The 25,984-nt window shown below is 40.2% G+C and overlaps 1 protein-coding gene across 1 annotated transcript; it reads left to right on the forward strand.

Annotated features, from left to right (window-relative positions):
- Nucleotides 1-2,269: 2,269 nt before the first annotated feature.
- LOC139701093 (transcription factor GATA-4-like) lies at nucleotides 2,270-25,984 on the forward strand. Its single transcript, XM_071599669.1, has 6 exons — nucleotides 2,270-2,692; nucleotides 4,051-4,371; nucleotides 6,841-6,997; nucleotides 15,673-15,848; nucleotides 18,226-18,631; nucleotides 25,464-25,984. Exons 1-6 carry the CDS (start codon nucleotides 2,270-2,272, stop codon nucleotides 25,982-25,984), a joined length of 2,004 nt encoding a protein of 667 aa, XP_071455770.1.

Here is a 25,984-nt window from a genome sequence, read left to right on the forward strand (position 1 = left end):
CAAGTTGCCCGTTCGCAAATCATTGTGTGTATCATTAAGTAATATATACCTTTTCATTCCCAAATTAGTCGTATACATCAAGCAAAATTAAAAGATGACTGTTATTATCCTTTTAAGTCTGCGTTACTGATTTTATTCATTTGTCTTTCAATTTAGCCGACAATAAACGTAAGTGCCTCCCGGAGATATTACATCATCGTGAAAAGATTGTGATATTACAATTAATGGAATTAAAAGGATTTGAGTTTTATTGCTATCCTGGAAATTCGGTTAGTTTTATCGGAGTATTTAGTTACGAAAATGAGAGTAAAATCATTTTAATAGACGTTGAGGAAATGGCACGCTTTTATTAATTTGTTGTCGTCTCATACGGAGTTATGCGCCGATTTGATTATGTTTTTCCCCTGAATTGCTTACATTTTATATTCATTTTATTTCATGGGAATGGTATCCGAATGAATTTTACGAGTATTGCGGTGACTCTCTTCTCTTGGGTTTTGTTGATTTTTGAAAAAATATAGAGGTACAGATAACACCTATCTATTGTTTCATCTGCGTAATTAGCGACAGTTTAAGTAGGTAAGTATCGCACACATGTAAGCTAGCTGACAGCTCTTCTTTTCGTCTTATTTTATCCTTGCAAATTTATTAATTTTGCTGAATCGGTATTTCATGTTTTTTTGAAGCCACAATATTAATGTTTTAGAACAGCATATTTTTTCAAACATCCACCTATCGTTCGGGAGAGGTTGCATTCGAACATCCATATGCCGAAGTACAGAATGACAAATACATTTTCAAAAGTGTACTGAAAATAAGAATTTATTTTTTTCAAAGCTTACAATGTGAAATGAAGCCCTATTGGTTCTGGTAAGATATTTCGCTACCGAAGTTTAGAAGGCTAACTCTGCTCACTATCCATTCAATTCACTTGCTGCCCTGCCCAGAGCAATAGCAGGGTAAACAATCGAAACGTTAATAGAAAAATGCCTCACCTGCTCTAAAGATTCCAGTTCCTGTCCGTAAACACCGAATTAATGTACTCCATTCTACAAGTATTGTAGAATGGAGTACATTAATTACATGTGATGAGTTTTATACCATACTTTTTATCGAATAAACCTCTCCAAAATACATTTATCACTTAGATCCATTCGAATATAAGTTGTGGAATACAAATATCTGTGACAGTTATTAAAATCCAATAATCAGATAAATAACAGACATGTACTAATAAATTGTCTCCTAGTAAGTCTTACGTTCTTATGAAACGAAAATCTTCAATGACATCTATATATTCCATGATTCGTCTGTATTATCCCTGAGTCCCTATCTCATGTATTTTTTCAAATCTCAAGACGTGAGGAGAGCATTTGAAAATCACCTCGGGGCAGATTTTGATTTGTCAAGTTTAATTTCAATTAACGATTTTTGTATTTTAAAATATCCCCTGGCGTTGAAGGGCAAAAGAAATCGTTACTGAATCTTTGCATTAAAAGTGCTTATTAACTTAGAAATAGTGTTTTTTTAATTATAACTTGAAGCAACAAATTCAAAACGCCTCATATTTTAACTTTTCGCAGCGTATGAGATGATGTACCAACCTATTTAATTGGTAAGATATTTCGGAATTTTTTATTTTCTATGCCTGCAAACGACATCGAACTATTTACAACAAGTAACGTAAGCTGCATGGATCTATTGGCCCGTGGAACTCAATGTATCGGATATGACTCTTTATGATGTCAGATGCAATCTATTGGTAGATATACCTGTTAAATCAAAGCCCTTCCGGATTTTTGTAGTTCAAAACAAGTCATGCGGTTTTTGAACTAACTGGGTAATTTAAAATATCTCATCCATCCATTTAATTGTTTGTTTTCCAATAATCGTTTGTACAAGCATATTGTCAAGGTTTTTTTCGATTCACAAATAGATTATTTGTCAATTGCATTCATTCTTGCCTAGTGGTTTCATTTTTTAAGTGATTAGTTAAATTTTTAACTTCAGATTTATTTAGGTTTTGCATAGTTTCAGTTGGTCAAACATAAAGGGTTTTTTTTGCTTGAGAACTGTATTTATTAACTGTTACAATTCAGCATACGGTTCTGTTTACTGTCTATCAGTTCCTCATGCATTGCTTGCTTCTCTGATCACTTCAACACTGCTATCTGGTGATTGGTATGCTGGAATAAACAAATTTAAAGCAAATAAAAGAAAGCCTACTAATTTTATTCCCTTCCTCTCCTTCCCAACCAGCAGCTCCGCCATGTTCCAGGGAAATACGACTTCCTACCAGGAAGGGGGTTTCATCGGAGGCCCTGTCTACGTGCCCACTACGAGGGCGGTGCTGGGCATCGGGGGCGGAGCGGCGGGTGGGGGCGGGGCCGACTCGAGCTCCGCCCCGTCCCATTCCAACCCCCCCGCCCACCACCACGTGCACCACCCGCAGCCGTACTCGTGGGGGCAAAACCCGGCGCCGGCGCCCTCCTCGGGGCAATCTTCGGCGGCGGATTACGGATCCTCGGCCGGGGGCCTGCACCAGGCGTTCGCCTCACACCGTTTCCCCGCCTCCGCACCGCCCCCCTCCTCGTCCGCCGCATCGGCCACCTCCCGGGAAGACCACTACTCCACCGCCGCCGCCTCCGGCCACCTCGCCCTGGGCTCCCAGCACCACCATCATCACCACCAGGTGAGGCAGGAGAGAAAGGCACCCTCCAAACCACTCCAGCAATGGAAGCATGAATGATTGGAGAGAGAGAAAGGGGTTAGAATGGAAGTTGGCGTTGGCGAATATGGTCGAATACGATGCTATTGATAGTTTTAGGATCGGAAGGGGCTTGTACGATAAAACTGTACGAATGTGATGTAATCGGAAGAAGAATCATTGCATAAGGTGAGATGGAACATTTTAATCAGAGAGAGTAAGTTTACATGTTTGTGAGACATTTCCACAAGTCCTTCTTAAGGTTCCCTGAGTTTTACATCTTTGTTGAAGATTTTATGTAAATGAAATCAATAGAATAAAATTGGGTATGAAACAGCATTCAATACAGGACTGGGTTGCCAAAATATTTAGGAGCCACACCATTTACCCTTATGTATGAAAAGAAGTATTAACAATCGTGGGGGATGATTGTCGGGAGAAATCCAAAGGAGGCAGGAAAGATGGATGGAGAGCACTATGATTGGCAATTGGATCCTGAAGGCTGGGATGCATAGAAGGGAGAACGTTAGGTAGACGAGGAAGGTTGAAAAAGAATATGCCTGAGAATATTGTTCCGATGAGCGATATAGTTTGGAAAAGAAGTATTCTCAAGGAGGATGGAGTGTATCCCAAGGACGCTGAATAAAAATGTTAAGAAAAAAGAATTGGAAATTTTGATATTGAGCCTGGATTTGAACAGCGGGTTTACTTGGAGTATCGAGGCTAGATTAGAAGTGTAGATTAAAGGTTTTAGAAATTTGGATTTGGAGAAGGATGAAAAAACTGAAGTGGCGAGAGAGGAAAACAAATGAGGTAGTGCTGCTTATGGCGGGGAAGGAAAGAGCATTGCTAAGAGAAATTTTAACGAGTCAGAACAAGTGGATGTAAAGCGTATTGATTGGCAATAGGATGTTGAAGAATGATAGAGGGGAAAACGTTGGGCAAACGAAGTATCTGGTACGAATAAGATAGGGTCGTGGAACGGAATGAAGGGAGGATGAAAGTATGCGGAGATGAAGAGGGGATTATCGCATTGTAGTGGCGGATATCAGGTTGTGTCATGGTAGGCGAGACTAAGAAACGTAATAATGTTTAGATTGTGTCCATCCAAAACCAACCTTAAATGATGGTGCACTAATTATGATTAATATTATAATGTTATTAATATTCTAACGAGCGTCACATTGAAATAATAAATTTAAGTAAAGGTTATAATAATAATAATTGTGAAGTCAAGACTGGTATGTACGTCGGCGGAAATGTACGTAAATGGTGTTCCGCTGTGTCGTCCCTATTGCGGAGGTCTCCTCAAGCATGTCTCTTCCACTTCCTTCCGCCCGTAGAGCTTCGTGGCTGCCTCGCAGCAGGGGCTCCAGCACCCGGCAGCGCCAGTCAACGCCTCCACGTCTGCGGCGGGTGTTCACGGATACCACCACCCAGGGCACCACCACCCGCACCATCCACACCACCACCATCACCACTCCGCGTCGGCCGGTAATCTCCTGCCGTCGTACCCGGCGGCCGCCGCGGCAGCCGCCTACGCCCAGAATGTGATGACCTCGATGACCTCCTGGAGGGCGTATGAGGGGTTCCAGTCCCTGCACCAGAGGGCACCCGGTGGTGCCACTTACGGTAAAATACCCTTCGACAACTTTGTACCAATTGTAATATTTGTTGGTATATAGGTAGGCACCTTTGCGGGATAATTTGGTAGATAAGAAAAGTTTCAGAAAGCAGAAACACAGCGATTCCAAAATTAATATTTATTGACGACCATGTTTTCAACAGTGTGGTATAATCAGGTTTCAGCGCTTGATGATATCACACGGTGTTGTAACCATGGTCGTCAATAAATATTAATGGTTGACCTGCAGTGTTTCTGTAATCTGTACAATGGAAAAACTCCACCGAGTAACGGCTAAAACAGTACCACGAAAATGTTCCTCAATTTGGCATTCAGTGGCTTGAGAGCACTTAAGCTCTGATAGTGTTAAGTCGCTTTTTCAGTCCGGAGTGCCATTTTAGTCACTGAATGTCAACATTACGAACGTTTTCACCTTTCCCCGATTCTCGTTGCGCCGGTGACAATCTGCAGACTCGTAAAAATTTTATTGCCAATTTACTTGGCAATGTAGTCCTCGTGTAATAACATACGTATTGATGTACAAAGGTGGACCTTGTTCGTTGATTGCTTTATCTCTCTTTTTGAAAATATATTTATTCCGTTTCGAGCGAGGCATACTTTATCTAATCATCGCTGAGATATGTAACACTAATATTGGCAAAATGAAACATCTACTTCGACTATGTCGGAAGATGAATTATTTCAAAACATTCGCTGTACCAAGGTTAGAGTAATTACTTAATTAGAGGCTTTTTACGTTGAATATGTCGGGAGATAATGCATTTCAGAGAGTTGCTGGAGTACATATACATGCATACATTCTAGACACATACATGTATGACCCTGGTTTGAGGTTTTTGAACGCATACCATTTAACTTCATTTTTTTAAATCTTGATTGATAACTCAGAATTGAGATAACCGATCTTTCATTTAGAATAACTTAAGTAGAATGTGAATGTCTACGCGTGTCACTTCTTCGTTGCGCTCATTAAAATTTATTAAAACCCATAGGAAAATTTCCAAATTTAATTTATTTAACCGAACATAGTGGGTTAGTCGGACCTTTTATACATTTGTCTTTGTTTGCTCGTTCCCACGCATGTTTTTCAGAACGTAAGTTTGTATTTGAAGCTGACGTGCCTTAACCCGTTTTTCTAACCCCTCCCCCCTCCCAAACCTCAGCTCTCAGACTCAAAAACCCTCAACTCTCCCCCGTCATTACACCTACACACATTAGACTGCTCATGTGATCTGGACCTTGATGATGATATAGTAGTGCCGCGTTATATTGAAATCAGTGATAAATAACTGAAGTGAGGAAATTTAGCCAATAATTTTAATGTACCTTAATGGAAGCAAATGTGAACATTTAAGGGTGAAAAGGAAGTTAATATTTGTTAATTGTAAATACTGCTAGTTGGTTTTCTTTTGTCCTTTGTCGTATTCGTTCTGTAGTAAGAATAATGAATCTAATGCTTGCAAATACGTGTCATTTTTTTCTACAACGTGTTGCGTTATTGGAATGCCTCTTTGAGCTTCGTTTAAAATCCTCAATTACGGGTGATATTGGAGATATTTATATGGAGCGGAGAGTGTTATTCGGAAGAGGTAGGGGATGAAAAAGACTAGGCATATTTGACGGAATCTAAGGTGGCGGAGAACATGCGAAACTGAAGAAGGGTTTATTGTGCTGTCGGATTTCAGGTTTTGTCTAGTTAGGTTACTCTTTGAAATTTAGCCTCAATTTGTATTTCCATCCAAAACCTACCTTAAACGGTAGATTAGCATAAATAATAATGAGGAGTGAACGTAGCAGACAGAGTAATAGTCGTGCGATGCATTTAAAGGGTTTTTTACAATTCAGCGACGCACCACTCGCGTCGAAGTGATCGAACGTAGTTAAAACTTAGCCTAGAGAGGGACGGGCGTTTGACGGACGCTGCTGTACCATTATGCGTCTCCTTCGCCTCAGGAGTCAGCAAGCAAGACTGAGGCAGTTAGTGAGGTACAGAACACTGGAATCTACTGAAGACACCGTGGGAATTATAATGGTCCAGCATTACATTGTCAGGTTGGACAAGCGGGATCAACTAAAGGGAAATGGACTCCTTCACTGGCAGATTCAATTACTCCTTCCCTCGAACGATAAACAATCATAACAAAATTAAAAGTAACCACTCATACTTTCTTCATCTGGAAAATAAAATGTAAAAGTTGACTCGAACGCACCATTTATTGCATCGTGTTGATCGGATTATTGTCTGTATCTTGTACCTCTATAAAAGGCCCCGCAAGCTTCCAGAAGGGCATGTGGCAGAGTGTGTGAGTCTGTGATGGGTGCGTTTGCGTGCGTGAAATATGTATACATGAGTGAATATTGATGCATTTAGAGACTGGTACTCTTACAACTTACGTCACTAGGCGATTTCATCTAGTTTCTTTTTTTTATCCTCGTTCGAGTGCCCAGTTTTAACATTCTTGTGTGCATGAAAGGTTTTCCCGTGTAGGCTCGAGAGGGAGACGAGTTAGGGGTTAACAGACGCGTGCCCAGGGGCCATGAATCATCTCCCACCTCTCGCCTCCCCCCCTCCATCGGCAGCGGCCCCCAGGCACCCCAGTCCCCTTTCCATCACTCGGCTCTCGAACACGTCCAGACGTCGGCTGGTAGGTCCTTAAAGGTTCACTATCTCCAGTCTGACCAAAAGGCCCTCCTCCTTCCATTAGTCCCCGTGGAGATATCGGCCGACACCTTTTATAACTCCTTTATCTTACGTACCTCTCCCTGTGCCAAGGAAGAGGGGGGGGCGTCTGTTTGGAGCCCCTGGCGCACGCCCCAAATAACCCTGGTACGTCTAAATGAATTTCCGCGCTAACACATCCCTTAGGTCCGCCCCCAATAAATCCTTTGCCCCGACGGGTCTGGAGCGGACCCACTCAAAGGAGGATACGAAGGGATCTGTGGTAGCGCTCAACCATGGCGCTTCCTCCTTAAGTAGGGAGATGTATACTTATTTGATATTGTTAGAACTGAACATTTTTAGTCCACATATAAGATGCGAAAATTGTGTATTCATATGTGTACATGCATGTCTATCAACGAACAAATGGAGGAAATGTTCGAAGAGGCATGGGAAGAATTGGATATAGAGTGAATGAAAATCGTTGGGGAATCTAAAATATCCGTTAGGCTTTGCGGGTGATCAAGCCTTAGTATACCAGGTACCCAAGGGGTTGCAAACATTGCTGAGCGCACTGGAAAGTCATTGAGGTATGTATGAGATAGGATGGGAATAAATGTTAAGCAAGCAAAAGTTATGCGGTTTCAGAGAAAGAAAAGCGCTAATTTCAATATTAAAACAGGAGTTCATGAATTAGAACAGAAGGAGCAGTTTACTTATCTTGGAAGTGTTTTGACCCAATACTGTCAAACTAGTAGGGGCATAAGGAGAACAGGCAAAGAAGCTTTCACAAATAGGAGGGAAGGTCGAGTAAGGATGTTAAGAAATGACAAGTGAAAAACTTTGATCTAGAGCGTAGTTATGTACGGCGCGGAAACTTGGTCATTGTAGCAAGATGGTTGACGTAAATTGGAGGCTTCTGAAATGTGGGTGTGAAGAATGATGGAGAAGGTGAAGTGGACAGAAAGGAAAACAAATGAGGAAGTACTAGTTATGGTGGGGGAGGAGAGAGAATTGTTGGGACAAATCAAAAGGAGGCTTGAAAGATGGATGTAGAGCATTTGGCGATGGGATGTTGAAGGCTGTGATAATAGGAGAGAACGTCAGGCTGGCGAGGTACGGGATAATAGCATGGAATGGGATAGGCATGTAAGACGCAATTAAGGGAGGACGTATGTGAAATTGGAGAGGGGCTAATCGAAAAGCTAAATATTGTATTGTGTTTTGTTAGTAGAGCCAAGGAAATTGTCGCTGTACCATTTGGTAGCTTTTAACTTGTGTCCATCAAAAAACCTACCTTAACCGGTAGATAATTATAATATTAATGTAACTACATCTACTCAATACCCTGCAAGCCGCCGCAAGGGCGTGTGGCGGGGGTGTTAGGACACCACCTGCCATATAGATCCAGTGTATAAATGTACAGTTAGGTTAGTGGATGTACATTTGGTCTTAAAATTTGTTTGGAAAGGTAATCGATGAATACAGCCGTATGTATAGGAATGTAGTTCAAAAAGGTTTTCGGTACGAAAAAATATTGAGCATAGGAATTAAATCAATGCAAGATGCCACATAGCACTGAATAAAAATAGTTTCAAATTCCAAAATAAGGAATACCTAGTATATTATTATTTTCTTTAAAAATATATTCAGCGTTTTGCCACTTTCTGAAAGGTTCCTGTGGCGCATGACACATGTGTAATTGGGCATAGACCCCTTCCCCCATGTATAAGAGTCGCGGGAGTAGTGTTCACTCCTTAGGAAGATCTTCGAACAACCCTTTCAGTGGTATTTCATTACTCCAGCCGTTTTTTTTCATTTCAAATGTTGTCTTTTTTAGACTCCAAATATTCCAGTATTTGTGTTTTACACCATTTCCTTTAAATTTGCCATCCATCAATCACCAAACGTATGGTAGGGGGGCTAAGGAAAAAGATTGATAACCTGATAGTCAATGGTTCGATTCCCTTTAAGGTAATTTTCTTATTTTATTTTATATTTTATTTCTTATATTATTAAATTTTTCAATTTAATGTTTGCAAAAATATTTCATCGTTTCTACGGTGTGATTAAAGGGACGAGGATCCCATCCCAGGGATGGGCTCCCCTAAACCACAGATTCATATTCTCATAGAAAGGACACACGAGCTCTAGTATGTGATCCTTAATGGAACATTAACTCAACGCCATTAACAAAACTCAGGGGTCATAAACAGGGGCCTTTTTGCGATTCCTCACAGGGATATTCCACGGAGGCCCCGGTAAGGAATCCCTCTCATATGTCGCAAACAGGCTGAGTTGTCTGAACACCTTAACTTACCCACCCCTGTGACCACCAACCCCACCCCTTCTACTGAGATAAGCCAAAAACTGAAATAATTTTATGACTCTAAAATATATTTTACATTAAAAACTAACTTTGCCGAAATGGAATGCTTAGAAAAGGGGTAGACGTTGGATTGGCACGGTTAGTTAATCAATATTTCAATTTTGAATATGGTTTACGGTTTTCGAACAAGTGAAAGCCGAATAATTCACGACCTAATTTCCTAATGCATTCAGCAGTGGTTAATGTGTTTATACAAAACCTACCTGGCAAGGTAGAATGCCGTTATTGGTAGACAATCTACCAGTTAAGATAGGTCTTGGATGGACACACAAACTAAGTCAACGCTATACTGCCAAGCCTCACCTAGCACTATAACGTCACACACACTTCCGTAAATATACGTATACCATAAACTCTTCATCAATTCCATATATTTTCTTCCCCCCCCCGTCCTACATGCTTTCTTTTCCCCCATAGTTTCCAAGGCTAATATTATCGGTAACTGGTATGGCCAAAAAACATGCTTGCAGATAATTATGGAGCAGTAAGCGAATGTTTGATATTGCAGTCAATGCACACATGTGACATACACATAAGTGAAGGTCATAAATTGAAAATTGTTTCCCTACCAATCAACATAATTTTTCCCCTGGATGATGACCCGCCTCAATCACGAGAAAAACTCACGAAGGGTTAGTCCTGTGAAAGTTGGTAGGCGAACAGGATATAAAGGAATAAAAGGTAGTTTGGTAGGTCATTATTTTTATAGTGGGGGTGTTTTAATATTCACTCAACCCCCCCCTTCCCCACCGGCAATGAACTCGTACATACAATTCGTATTAGATGGGGTTTCATGTTTTGTGAGTGAGAGGGGGTCTTGGATAGCGCGAGGACGGAGGGGCGCCAGCGCTCTGCCCAATCCCCTCAATCCTCTCACCCCCACCCCTGACTGGCGTCTTATATCCCACACCCCATACTCTCTCAAGATTCATGGAGATCCCTTTCCTCCCCACCCTCTTCCACCCCTTCCCACCTACCCCGCATTTTAATGGCTGTCTGACGGAGGAGCTGTATGCGTCCAGTCTAACCCCGCACCCACCCCCACCCCCACCCCCTACCCATCGGCTTTCCACATCTTATCGGTCGACTTTAAGCAGAGTTTAAATTGAGGATTGACCGGGATAGAACGGGGTGTTCTCCCGCGTTCCGGTATCGCTCAAAGGAAGAGAATCCCTCAATCCCTACACCCTTGGGGGATCTATTCCGATTGATAACGCCTAAGCCGTGCTCAGAAACAATTTTCCGATCTAGGGAGTCTATTTTATAAGAATGACAGAATGAGTCGTAGGTATTATCCAATTATGCATATGTAAGTAAATAACTGTATTTCTTTAATCACAAGTATGTCTTGTATGACGGGTGCTCTAACACCCCCTGCTACACGCCCTTTTGGCAGCTTACCGATATTGTGCAGATATAGGTGAATGTAATTCTGTGATAATTGGCTTGCAGGGGTGGCTAGTGTACGTATTGACTTCCCAACTCGAGGGTCCGGGCTCGAATCCAGGCGACGCAAATTTTTTCCATGGGTATCCCGATCCCTACTTGTATTTCATGTGGAGAGCACTTCAAGTGACCTACTAGGGTCCGTTGGATGTGGCGTTAAATTGTGTGAACCCTTACCGTCTTAAGAGTTGGCTAATTCCGACGGTGAGTCCCCATCCAGCCTTCCCCGGTTCCCTGAAAATCCTGCCCCTACCAAGCTACCCCATCCATCCCTAATTGCGCAATAAACTTTAGATCTCGGTCTTCCAACCTAATAATTTCTATTATTATGAGAATTCCGTGAAAATTTGTCAGTTTTAACATTTTTCAACACCTCTCCCATAAAAATATAAGATAATATACGGGGAACTTTTAATCGGAATTGTTTAGTTGAAAGTCTTTAATCCACAACGTTGGAGTCCAATTTTTATTGGTTCCAGATTAGGTGTAGCCAAACTTTACCAAGTATCCCTGTCCTTATTACAATCCTTTTCTTACGACGATTTTTATTGCGAGTTATGAAGTGCCCTCTCCAATTATTTGTAAATCAGCTTTAGCTAACAACTTCGCATAGCGTTTGTGATTAAATACGAGTAAACATATGTTAACAGTAATATTAATTGGAAAAATAGGCCTTGTCACCCAGCCAAATTGATTGATTTACGGGTATTTTTTTGAAGAACGGCCGTTGGTGAGGATACGCCAGGCATTTGATGATATGTTCCCTGTTTCTCCCTCTGCTTCGCTTTTCCAACAATCTCCCCTCTGCTACTTCCATTACCTCTCAGTATCGCCTGCATCCTATTTTTCCTGCCTGAAAAATAAAACATTATTTTTTTATAACGACGGTTTATATCGTGAATATTTTAGTTCGTATAAATATTGGAGAAGGTGTAAAGATTCATTTATTTTAATATAACACTCTCAGTTTTTAATTCCCCTTAAAATCAGTTGTGCACAAAAATGTATTATGTATCGTGCGTCTTCATTTTCATTCCTTTCCTATTAAGGAATACCATAAGACATTTTGAGACAACATTTAGAAATGAGTTACGTTCAAATATGTATTCGGCCGTTAAGATTGACTCGAGCACCCAGGAATGGACAACTACAGTTTGAACCTCTTGATCTTTGACTGAATTGATGGCATGTACAGGGTGCGTTCCGAAAGTAATTCAATTGAATTTTCTGCATCACTCCTATTGGTTGGAGTGGGATTAAACTACTTGGATTGGGTGGGAAGGACGTTAAGCTTTGCCTCGAAACCGGTCTCAGTGCTCTCCAAGCTGTGGAAGCGGCAGGACGTCAGTTATTGTAAACCCTTACCGTGTCAAGAAAAAAATGGAATCGACGACCGAGCAACGTTACGCGATTAAGTTCTGTGCCAAACGGAAAAAATCTCTTAAGGATACTAAAAACATGATTCATCGGGCTTACGGGGACTCTTCCCTGTCCCACTCAGAAGTTTCGAGGTGGTTGAAGGCCTTTAAGGAGGGCCGGGAAGAGGTTCACGACGAACAACGTTCTAGTGGCCGTCAACCAGCAACACCGACAACAAAGTGGTTCGTGTACTACAATTGCTGGACTCTGACCGTCGATTAATTATCAAGATGCTTGCCAATGAACTGAACTTGTCGTATACTCTTGTGTTTCGCATTGTTACTGAGGATTTGGCGATGAGGAAAGTGTGCACCAAGCTCGTGCCCAAGGTGTTGTCAGACGACCAAAAGACTAACCGAGCGGAAATTTCAAGTTAAATTTTGCGACGTATTGAAAATGAACCTGATTATTTGGGCAACTTCATCACTGGTGATCAAAATCACATAGATTGGGTGGAGCTGAGGATGCCCAGAGAGAATCGGGAATCGGAACCAGGCCCTCTCTTCAGTAGTCCAAAGCTCTACCCCTGCGCTACCGTGAGCCATCTTCAATTATATAATAGTTGTAATCATAAGAAAATAGCCAACCTTTCCGTTTTAGTTCAAACGATGTTGATTAATTTGGGCAACGAAGTTAAAAAGCACCTAGATGTAGAAAAGTGAAGTGGCGCTGCTGCACGCTATTCGTATTTGCAAGGCTTGGTGATGTCGAATGCAATCAAATGTTGCGAATACGACTACATATTCGAGCGTGCATACGAAGAATGCCGAAGGTAAGTGGTCACAGACTGACCGGCCATCGTGTGACACCACGGGAGAAATGAGGTCTAAAAATTCGTGCAAATATTACGTTAAGTTTAAAGTAATAATGCAATTTATTTCATTTCCCTTGACGGCCATTTTGGAGGTAAACATCACGAAAATTGTATATTTCGTGTATCACACGAAAGAGAAACTGGCATAAGACAAGTCTTGGGAAAGGACAGAGCTGAAAAAGGTCTTAGGAAAGAGACACTGGATTGCGGCACATCCAAATACCGGATGAATATAGCCCCTTAGAAAATAGTTAGAGGTAATGGTGTTTTTATCGTTTAAGTCCAAAAAAAAGGTGGCGTGTCATGGTCACGTGCTTTGAGACCAGTAGCTCAAATATTCAAGTGATGTTGCCGCGGTGCTAAAATGATGTGAAGAACCGGCCATCGAGCTGTGAATTTACGATCGTGATTTAATACTCCGCGGAGACTAATTTCATTTGGTGTGAAAGTGCTGCTTGGCTTTGTACGAATGCCTGATTCACCGGGCAAAAACGGAAGCATTTAGAGGAAAATAAAAGTCACGTCTTCGTATAAACGTTCCGCCATCTGTTCGGGAAATATTTTTTTTTTATTTCTACGCTTACCGCCATTTTGCCATGATACTAGGAAGAAGTACGACCGCTGGGCAGTTATAACACAATCTATACATATATATGTATATCAAAGTGGCTGAATCGATTTTTGAATGCCTGAAAGAATTACGGATGAAATTTGACGCATGAGTTCCTACAAAGACCGCCGATGTGCGTAGAAGGAAAAAATTGGTATTATCACAGTTGTAGCTTCATCAGTCATTCTGTTTCAAATTTTTTTAATCTAACCAACGTACTCTTATGACGTTCATGTGTGGAATTTCACCAGGAATGGTATTCTATGAAAAAAAAAAGTTTCCAATGAAAAGTTTTGTAACATACTTGAAATCTTAATTAAAATTTTTATCGGTTCGCATTACAGACCGTAATTTTTTGTATATCGCATCGCTGTTAACAAATTTTTGCGTTTTTTTCAAAAGTGGTGCAGTTTTAGCGGAATTGAGGCATCACTATTTTTAATCACACAAAATTCATTGAATATTACGTTCTACGAGGACTGCTCAAGACAAAGTGGCCATGTTTTGTTTATTCGCTTGCTTTCTTATGCATTTCTTTTATTTTATATTGATAGCTTAAACATTAATCTATATTTGGTTCCACTTGCATTTATTTTACTCCAATACGACGTCAGTGGCAGGCGTTGCAAGTGGAAACACGTTTTTTCGTCTACGGTAACTATGGAGGTGTGACGCGTGACGTGTAATTGAAATGTTGCTTTCCCGTGAACAAATGGTTATCCGAGGCTTACGTAATGTTATAGGAGGTTCACGAAGTCTGTTCTATCCCATATTTTAGCTAGAAGATGATTGAAATCATCAAAGAGGTGAGACAACCAATTTCAAAGGAAGGCGGACCCGGAGCCCCAGTTACCGCTTGTATGGAAATAACAATTCTGCTGCCACTTTGAGTGAAAATCGTTGAATAACGCTAATAGCACTGTCAAAATATGTGCCTTTGCAATTAAGCCTAATAATTCCTCCGGGCCCGATCAAATTCCCGCTAGCATATTTAAGGAACTAGCGTCGGGAATTGCAATTTATCTAGAAATCATATTTAAAAAGTCGCTAGTTGATCACAAAGTTCCCAGAAATTGGAAAACGGCTAACGTAACATCAATATTTAAAAAACGGAGACACAGAGGAACCAAGCAATGACAGACAAATTTCCCTCACATCCATTTCATGCAAGGTTATGGAACATATAGTTCCTAGTTCGATCGTGAGACACCTCTATGGTCATGAGTTGTTAATGAAAATCATAACGGTTTCCGAAAAGATAGATCCAGCGAGACACAACTTGCGCTTTTTATTCACGATATTCCAATTTCGGGAGATAGCAATGTTCCAGCGGACGCGGTTTTTCTAGATTTTAAGAAAGATTTTGAAAAAGTACCTCATAATCAACTACTTACAAAGCTAGAAGCATATGGCATAAATAAATATATCCTGGGTTGGATGAGTTGAAGTATAGAAAACATAAATACGGTAATCAACCCGAAGGTCGGTTTAGTAGGTGATGTACTAAGCCCTATACGGCGTGTGAAAATTCACACATCAGGGTAGGAGGGCCAGTTCCTTTCCCTGTGCCGGTTTTGGTTCCCCAGGAAGACCTGGTACCCGGAAATATCACTTCAGCTTGGGTGGAGCTGTAGGTGCCCAGAGTGCCTTGCCCGGGAATCGAACCCGGGACCCTCAGGTCCGCAGTCCAACGCTCTACCCACTGGACTACCGCGACATGAACACTATAATCAATTGATTTGATCCATTTAGCCCTCCCAGGATGGATGGTGAAAAATTGAAACAATCTCCGGAAATACTTAAATGAGAAACTCGCATATTAATATAATTTAATTAACATTATAACCCGTTCTTTGATGTATCAACTATAAGATAAGGGGTACAAGTCTTTATAACTTCCCGCTAAAAATTAATGTCAGTCGGCGTCCTTTTAAACGAGCATAGCGGTTGGTACTTACATCTCTCCTCCTCTCTCCCCAACAGAGACGCAGATGGCCGACTACCCGTTTTCAGAAGGTCGCGAGTGTGTCAACTGTGGCGCCATTTCGACGCCCCTGTGGCGTCGCGACGGCACCGGCCACTACCTCTGCAACGCCTGCGGACTTTACCACAAGATGAACGGCATGAACAGGCCGCTGATTAAGCCCTCAAAGAGACTTGTACGATATCCTGACGCAATAGACACGCTTTCATTCCTACCAAGTGGGCCCACTGTTATTACTAAGGTTATTTGCTTTACTATTATGAACCCGCAATGATGGTTTGTTTACTGGGATATTTTCTGTGTTTACTATGTTGATTTTAATTATTAGACTTTGTTGTGGAAACAGGATTCTTTGATTACTTGTCATGTATTAATTATCCTTGTTATATTCATTTTATTGAACGCTTTGCAACGGACGTCAATTTCCTCTCTGTTGCATATTCTAAAAATAAGTTTTATAATCTGAAATAATTTAATGATTACTCAAATCTATTTTATTTTTAATTTAGTTTGTATTGTTTTCGAATGTGTGGAGGAAGTAGGAAAGATTGTCATGGTAATTTTTAATTTGTTGCAAATTGGAATATCCGGAACTACACGTTCGCAATATCACTTGTTTTGGCCCAAAATTAATGTAGATTTTTAAATTATCGTATCTCCGGATCAAAAATATTTTATATCACCTGATAAGTGATATTTTTTGCGAACCGGGTGGCGATTAAATATGGGAATTCAGCAGGCATCACAAATTTAATTTATGTTAATCCAAATTCACTTCCTGTGTAATTATCACGAGTTGGAGATATGAATGAAAGCCGGCGTAGAATTTATACAATCAGATAGGTTTTTGATTGTCTAGCTTTAGTTAGCTAGTCAGCCAAGTGGTTACAGTCATTGCTGAGTGCATTATAAAGTCAGTTTTATAGGAAATTATTAGAATTGATGTAAACATTACAAAGATATGAAGTTTTAGAGAATGAGGTAGAGTATGTTAAACTTTGAAGTATGAGGTCATAAAATATAGGGCCGGGGCAACGGTTTATCTATCTCGGAAGTATTTTCGATCCAAAATTTTGTCCAAGAAATTATTTTTTCGCATATGAAAATGTCAACTTTCTTTTTAGAGGTTCTCTAGATCTGCTACTAGGCTGCTAGGGCTGTCATCGAGGGGTACAGGTGAATGATTTCTTCTGAGTGAAATTTCTCGCCTTTGTGGTTGATATTTCTCGATATAACCGAAAATTATCGTCAAGACTAATGCATCTTCTCCGCCTCGACATTTAACTTATATCAGAGGTCGGTATTGTAAAATGAATGTCGCGCGACATTATGCCACCATGGGGCTGGTTGGGTACGCGTGGAATTAGCCTGGTCAGTTTTCTACGTCGTGAACCGTCTTCATAAAGACCGTCCGAGTTTCTAAAGGCGACCTTTTCTGAACTACGTTGCATAGTCTTGATATAGGCTGTCTTGGTAAAAGCGATCATTTTTTTGCGTTAACGTGACCTTCTTTACGGACGTTCTATAATAGATCTTTTGTCTCGAGCCTCAAGTATTGTAGCTTAAGGCAGAATGGTGCGAATCCTGAATACGATATTGACTTTGGCTTGAACAGAGCCGGTCTTCAGTTTAGTTTCGAAGGACAAAATATAGCCATCTTCTGCCAATACTCGAGACTTCATTCCTGCAGCTATGAAGCATATGCAAATCTTGGGACTTGACTCAATAACTTTGTCCTTAAAGCTTGAGTTTGTGACAATGCTTGAAATGGCAATCAAATCAATCGTCGTAACATTTGTTATGTATAATTATCGTAGCATTTGTTTACTTGGTTACGGGAAGGTGGCGTGATGCATGAACTGTTTATATGTAAGTTGCCAACGGATGCCTGATATATAAACAACCAGTTCCACGGTTTAACATGGTAGAATTTCAGTGCAACAATTTCAGAGTATAAAAATCATTCGCCTTTTCCATTGACATGCATATTAGCGGCTGACTCCGTTAAAAAGTTACTGTTGCGGCATCTCCCGCAGTTTCTTCGAATTTGTGGTAGAATTTATCCATTCCAATGAAGGTACAGAGGACAAGAAACATTACTGTTCCTCATTCAGAACTTATTTTTCATGACTATGGTTTCAGTACCGTGAAAATAAATTCTGAATGTGGAATAGCAGTATATCCTGTCCTCTGAACCCACGATGGAAAAAGGTCTTCCTAGTTTCAAACTTTGCGTTATATTAAGTGCGCCAGCCTCTATCGGAAACAGCACCAAGCACCAATTGTGTCTTTAAACAATACATGATGATACTGTACGGCAGAAAAATCCTCGGTAGTGAAAAATAAATTGTGGCCTTAAAATATCATAGGACTGATGTTTTTTGTCCTCAGAACCTCATGATGGCAAGTTATATGTTTTTTTCGTTGTGAAATGTGCTTAATTTTATTTTAAATGGAAAAATGTCATGAACGTCAAAGCTTGAGAGACGGCTATTAATACCGGCCTTTTGAGTGGCACTGTTTTGACGCACGTGTTCTCTCTTCCTCTCCAGACTGCGACTAGGAGACTGGGGCTGTGCTGCACCAACTGCGGCACGCGCACCACCACGCTGTGGCGGCGCAACTCGGAGGGGGAGCCCGTGTGCAACGCGTGCGGCCTCTACTTCAAGCTCCACGGCGTCAACCGCCCCCTGGCCATGCGTAAGGACGGCATCCAGACGCGGAAGAGGAAACCAAAGGGGAACAACGCCGGGGGCGGTGCTCCGGGCGCCGCCCCCGCCACCTCCGCCGGTGCCGACCTGTCCCAGAGCCTCGAGGGGGGGCCCAAGGGGGGGAGCAAGGAGGCGGAGGCGGACTGCGATGAGGCGAAGGCCTCGCCGAGAGACGGAACGGCGTCGGGCGTCGGCGGGGGAGAACACCGAGAGGATGCTCCCTCGGCACACGAGCGCAAGGCTTCGGGTAAGGAACACCATCCGTGCTCGCGGTCGAGTCCATTCAGAATAACTCAGTAGACACACAGTAGCTTACTGCGCGGGTACCCTAGTCCACCTGATGATACTCATGAGATGGTTAATTAAAAAAAACAAAGTCACAAAGAAAGGCTGCCAAGTAAGTTTTAGGCCGGCATAGGAAGACCAATAGCATGACTGAGATATTAAAACTATTAGGATGGGATTAACATAAGACTAGAAGGCAACAGTCTCCGAGTTTTATTATCAAGGTTATTTCTGGATACTGAAATGAACAAGTTGAGGAACCAAGTTATATCAGTAGAAATAATCACACTGTTAAAACAACATTAAGATCATTTGGGGCCTGAGTGTTTATTTTTAAGTAGGAGTATCAAAGATTGGAACCATTTTTCTGGTGAACTTTAAGAGAGTTTTCATAAAATCCAATCATCGTTTTGGTGTACTTTTTTAGCATGCCCAGAAAAAATCAGTCAAAAAATAAATAAAAAAGAACTGGATAGGCTGTACTTGCCTGTGTGGGAGGCATGGCCAAACAGCAATTTGAACAGCAAATTGAGTTTGGGAGTTGGGGAGATAAACGTTATCACTTTTCTTCTCCTACCCTTCCAAATAAGCAAATTCAGTTTAGTTCAAGAATGTTTTATTCATTGTAATACTTTAATCATTTGTGTCCCTTGTATTAATGAACATTGGTTGAAATTAAGTGATTTGAAATTTTTAAATCTACCTGGATATTCCATCGCCGATGTATTTTGCCGTTCAAAGCATAGAAATGGAGGTGTATTGGTTCTAGTTTCACAGTGTGTGCGCCTTTTCCCGACCTGTTTCTCACAGGATTTTCTCAATGAAGAGTTGTCCTTCGAGTCCTGTGTCGTGGGTCTCAGTGTAAATAATGTCGCATATCATTTATTATCTATCTATCGTTCTCCCTCGAGTGATTTTAGTGTTTTTCTTAACAAACTTGCTAAACTATTAGAGCTAATTCATGATGCTATACCAAAACCTAATTTAATTATAACTGGGGACTTTAATTGTGATTTCGCAAGTAATTCCAAAGCCAAACAGGAATTCTTAGATATCCTCACCTCTTTCAACATTTGTGTTACTAATACCGAACCCACTAGGGTAAACGGCCTTTCCTCTACTATTATAGATAATATCTTAACAAACATTGATTTGGGAAAAGTAAATACTGAAGTAATCAAATCCCACATATCAGATCACTATCCTCTTCTATGCAAGATTTTAATTTCTTCTCCTAGTCACTGTAAAAAAATTTATAAAAGGCAGTTTACAGAGCAAAACTTTATTATCTTCAATTATATGTTGAAGTCCCATGATTGGTCTGATCTATACCAACTCAGATCCTACAATGACTCATTTGAGTATTTTTATTCTTCATATCAATATTACTTTGACATTTGTTTTCCATTGGTCTCCCACAAAACTAGAAACTTGTCCTTAAATACTAGAAACCATTGGGTTACCGATGAAATACGATGCCTCTCGAAAAAAATGAAGGAGTTAGCTATCTCTTATAAAAATAAATGTAACTCGATAGACTGCTTGGAGTATAGAACACTGAAAAAAACATACCGTCAAAAGTTACAACTGGCTAAAAAAACATTTAACAACTGTAGAATTCTCAATGCCGATAACAAATCTAAAGAAATTTGGAAGATTATAAAGGAAGTTAAGTGTTCCATCAATAATCATCATTATTTCAAATTACAGGACTCCACCGGTAATGTTATTTCTGATTACTCTCAAATGGCATCCAACTTAAATGACTTCTACTTGTCCCACCAGACTACTACAAATACTCCAATTCCTGTTAATTATCCTCTAATCCCAAGCCTGTCTAATTCATTGTACCTGCTTCCTTGTACTGAACTGGAACTGATGAACATCATTAAAAAATTCCCTAACAAAAGTAGTCCTGGTACAGATGGTATCCCAGGGATTGTGATAAAAAAATCAATTAATTCTATCAAGGAACAGATACTCTTCCTAATTAATAAATCCCTACAACTTGGTGTTTTTCCTGATGCCATTAAAATTGCCAAAGTTGTACCACTTTATAAAGGGAAAGGTAGTGAGCAGGATATGAATTCTTACCGTCCAATATCTTTATTAAACCAGATAGGGAAACTATTTGAAAAGGTCTTCCATAATCGACTTACATCATTTCTTGAATCTTTTAATCTCTTGTCTGGCTCACAGAATGGTTTTAGGAAATGCAGATCTACATCTACAGCCACCTATCACCTCGTAAACCTAATACTTTCAAATCTTGATAATAGAATTGAAACCTTGGGACTATTCTTCGATTTTTCCAAGGCTTTTGACCTAGTTAATCATCAGTTACTCTTGTCCAAATTAGGACACTATGGCATCAGAGGTATCCCTTATAACTGGATCAAATCTTACCTCAGCGCAAGGCACCAACAGGTTATTTTGTTAAAGAACGGTACTAATTTTACTTCTCCTAGTAAAGAAGTTACATTAGGTGTACCCCAAGGCTGTCTTGGGCCCTATCCTAGTTTTACTTTACATTAATGACTTACCAAAAGTTCTGCAGTCAGTTCCAGGAGCCGAGCCAATTTTATATGCTGATGACACTAACGTAATTGTATCAGCACCATCGTTAAACAACTTGACCTTGACAGCAGCTAGAGTTTCCGAACTTCTTTGTGAATGGTGTTCACAAAATTCTCTGAAACTCAACCCTGACAAGTCTGGACTCATATACTTCTCTAATAAAAATAAAGCCCCTGCTTCATTGGCCATTGACCTAGGGGGAACGTGTGTACCCCAAATTTCTAGATCCAAGTTTTTGGGAGTTGTTATAAATAAAAATGTATCATGGGATGAACACATATGCAATCTTCGTAGCAGGTTAAATTCCATTTTCTTTCTTATTAGAAGTATTAGGAAATCTGTAAGCCTTGATATCTTACTTTCAATTTATTACGGAGAATTTTATTCTTTAATTATCTATAGTATTCTGTTCTGGGGTTCTTCCCCTCATTCTGATTCTATTTTTAAAGCTCAAAAATGTTTAATACGATTAATATGCAATGCTCCCTACAATGCACCTTGTCTTTCCTTCTTCAAAAGGTTAAATATTCTGACTGTTCCATGTATTTACATTTATGTCGTATGCATTTTTGCTAAAAGTAATATATCCAATTATATGACAAATGACAACGTTCATTGTCACCAAACCAGAGCCTGCAGAGACCTGCATCAAACTTATTGCAGGACTTTAAATACATCCCTGGGGCCTAAATCAATGGGCCTCCTTGCACTGAACAGGCTCCCTTACGATTTTAAGTACGTAAAGGATCCAGTCCTGTTCAAAAAGAAATTAATATCATTTTTAAGGAAAGGACAGTTTTATTCTGTAATGGAATTCATGGAGAAAAAATAACCATACTGAATATGGAATATATTTTATGCAAAAAATTATTATTGTGTCATGCTTTTCTGAATTTCATCATTGTTTAACATCTATATGTACATATGACGTGTCCTATACACTTATCTGATGTATCTATTACACTGTGTCAGTGTCTTCTGGGCAAATAAAGATTATTATTATTATTATTACCCCTACTATTTAAGGTAGGTTTTGGATGGATAAAAACCCCACAGCCCTACCTATCTTACTTAACCTCCAATAACCTTACCTCATCCAAAAAGACATTCTGGCACCACACATAAAAATAAATGTTCTTCAATTTGGCATTCTTCCTCCCTTCATTCCATCCCTAATGCTTATACTTTTCCTCTCGCTATCTAACCTGCCTAACATTCTCACCTCTATCTTCGAGTCTTCAACATGCCATCACCTTCCAAAATGCTCTGCATGCACTTTTCTTGCCTCCTGATGATTTCTCCCAATGACCCCTTCTCCTCCCCCACCATGCATAGGCACTTCATCAATTGTTTTCCTTTCTATCAATTTCACTTTTTATATCCTTCCCCACTCACACATCTCAAAACCCTCCAATCTATGTACGAGGGTCATCCGGAAAGTAGTACCCGTTCGTGAAATAAAGACACAAAAGTAAATATTAACAAACATAAAAAATTTTATTTGAAAGAGGATACTTTAAACTACTTCTCAACATAATCTCCAAGCAAATTAAGGCATTTGTCATAACGTGTGACAAGTTTCTGTATTCCTGCTGCATAGTCCTTCGCCGCCAGCTCATTGAGATACGCGAGGGACCCATCTTGCACAAATTTTTGCATAATGCAGATGGTGTTTAACAATTTCATGAACAATTGTTCGAGAAACATTGGGAAAATGCTCACAGATGTCATCAATTGTGACGCGCCGATCGTTCCTCACGAATTCGTCAACTGAGCTCACCAGTTGGTCTGTAATGACAGACGGTCTCTCCGAACGCTCATCGTCGTGTGTGTTCCCCCTCCCCATGTTGAAGTTGCGACACCACCGCCGAACAGACGACTCGTCCATTACATTGTCTCCATACACCTCCTTTAATTGGCGATGAATATCACATGGGCGAACGTTTCTTGCATTGAGGAATTTAATCACTGCCCTCACTTCACAACTGGCGGCGTTCTCAATTTTTTTAAACATTGTAAACAATCACAGAAACAACACAGGCAATGCTAGCGTCACGCAACTTGGCTCAGAGAAGGCAGACAAGCCACTGAAGCTATCTGACCTCGTCCAGCGGCTACTCGCGTCGTCAGCACTTCATGCGGCACGAACGGGTACTACTTTCCGGATGACCCTCGTATATCAACCTGCTTCACCAACCAGTTGTCTGTGGTGTACAAATATCGTCCTTATCAAAGTTTCCTTGATCCTTTCTTCATATCCTTAATCAATGCCCAATATCACCAGTTCCCTCCTCTTTGTTAAAGCTTATTTGCCCAGTGAAAATCTTCTTCTAAAGTCCACACTACTTTGATCATCTTGGTTCAAAATACTTCCAAGATAGATAAATTGTTCTACCTCTTCTAGTTCATGCCAATTTTAATGTCGAACTTAGCCTTCTTTATTCCCTAAAACCTCATAACTTTTGTTTTATTTATATTGATTTCCATCCGATACCTATCATTCCGATTTTCTGAGACTCAAAAGAAATTGGTACAGGAATGAATTAGATAAAATAATATTTGTGTATTGTAATGGCATTAAAACTAATTTCAAATTTTCATTAAAATCAAAAATTGTTATATTAATCATTGATAATAATACAGAAAAGATAACTCAGATTTAAACTAACTCTTCTTGATTGTTGTATAATATTTTGTTGAAAAATTTAAATATGTTTTGTGAAATCAAAAAATGAGTTTAATAGCTGAAGTTACAGCAAATGCTGTATTTGCACTTTCACAAATAACATTCCTATTCACCTAAGAAAACTATTTTTATAATGTATTTCATTGAAGGTAACTGTTTTCATTATTTTTGAGTAAGTAAACCTCTGATTTCATTATTTTATGAGTAGCAAATCAACAATACCTATATAGCAATGGACATTTAACATAATTGTGAGCAAAGATCCTTTTAAATTGTTATTAGAACTTCTCAAAAAAGCTGATTGAAAGTTTTTCAGACTGCGAAATATCACACCTTGAGAAAGGTGTTATAGTGATGATTTATTGTGTAGATTGTCCAGCCAAAGCCACTTACCAAAATAGCACCTCTCACCTACCAGAATGCCCAACGCCATCACCAGTTAACCAAGGACAAGTGTTCAACATTCATGGCAATATTAATTATGATGCTCCCGTAAAACCTGAAATAATTTTTTTCACATGTTAGTGGCTAGAAGCTTAAAATTATAATTTTTTTAATGGTATCTATCCCAAATCAGAATTATTTTACTTCATAGTAGTCAAAAAACAAATTATATCAAAGCTATATCTAAGCCAAGATATATCAAAGCCCCTCAGACTGTAAGCTATGAAATAGGCTTAGAATAGAGGGAAAATCAACTAAAACAATCTAGACAAAAGGTAGTGAAAGTAGCTGTGATATGCAGAAGGAAAAGCAATCGTACTTAAATCCCTAGAAAAAGCAGTATCCTAGAAGGTAAGGATTAGGCATACAGGGACCCCAATGGTACAAACTCTGTACCAAATAGGTTTAATTCCCATTCCCATTACCTCCCCATATATCTCATTTGGATTTTAAACTCACCTCTTCAATAATCAGATGCAATAGTGCAAATTTATAAAATCGTCATATACAGCTTTAAACAAATGAAAATTATTAATTATTTGATCAATATTTGTCATTTGAAAATTTAAAAGTGAAAATTACTAAATATTTAAAACATTATTTAGCTGTAATGTGTATCACTAAGGTACTTCTTTCTTCATTCAAGAGTCATGGAAGATAAAAACATAATATTCCCACAGAATCCATTTTCATCAAACAAATTTCCCCTGGAATTTGCGAAAAAACTTGTATGTTTTCATCTCCAAAAATTAAACTTTTCCATGTGGTGATGGCATCTGATACCACATGTATTTATTCATAATGTTTACTTGCGATGGCAGCAAAAAGGGCTACCCTTATTACTGGTAGAAGAGGTGGATGTTTCTTTAATTTTGCTCCTCTCTCGGCCTGAACCCTATTTTTCAAATATAAATGCATATAATGTATGATTTTATTCTATATACTAGTGTAATGCATATTCTAATAGGGTCAGATCCCAATATTATGGGCTTTTGCTATATTAATCCCCATGAAATCTGGAGAAATGTTGTTTTGGCATGCATTAACGATATTTTTTCAATAATTTTGAATTGCAATTACCTCCAAGGTATGCAAGATTCATCCGCACACCGTCAGGAGGTTCATCATCTCACGCATGGACTGCACAGCTCCCCACACCAGTCGCAGATGAGGGGAATGGGTTCGTCAGGTGTTGCCAGCAGCAAGTCACCCTCAACAGCGGGATCCATTCAGGCAAACCATGCCCACCACCCTCAGCACCACCACCACCATCATCACCATGCCCCCTACTACCCCTCCGGCCACCAGCAGCACCACCATGTCGCCCACAGGGCCCAGTCGATGGTGCCACCCCATGGGGTCAAGACAGAGGGTGGTGGAGGAAGCCTGGAGGCACCCCTGCCCCACTCTCCCTTTGTTCTGCCACCCCCACACCCCTCATCCTCGCCCTCATCCCTCTCTGCACCCTCTTTCTCCTCCCCCTCATCCTCCTCCTCATCCTCCACTTCCTCGTCAACGCCACCCTCGCTGGCATTCGTCGTCCCACCCGAGTACCTCCTGATGAACCACACACACCGGATGGCGACAAAACTCATGGCCACTACCTAA

Source organism: Hetaerina americana, unplaced genomic scaffold, assembly GCF_022747635.1.
Source record: "Hetaerina americana unplaced genomic scaffold, ioHetAmer1.1.p SCAF_11, whole genome shotgun sequence".
Lineage (NCBI taxonomy): Eukaryota > Metazoa > Arthropoda > Insecta > Odonata > Calopterygidae > Hetaerina > Hetaerina americana.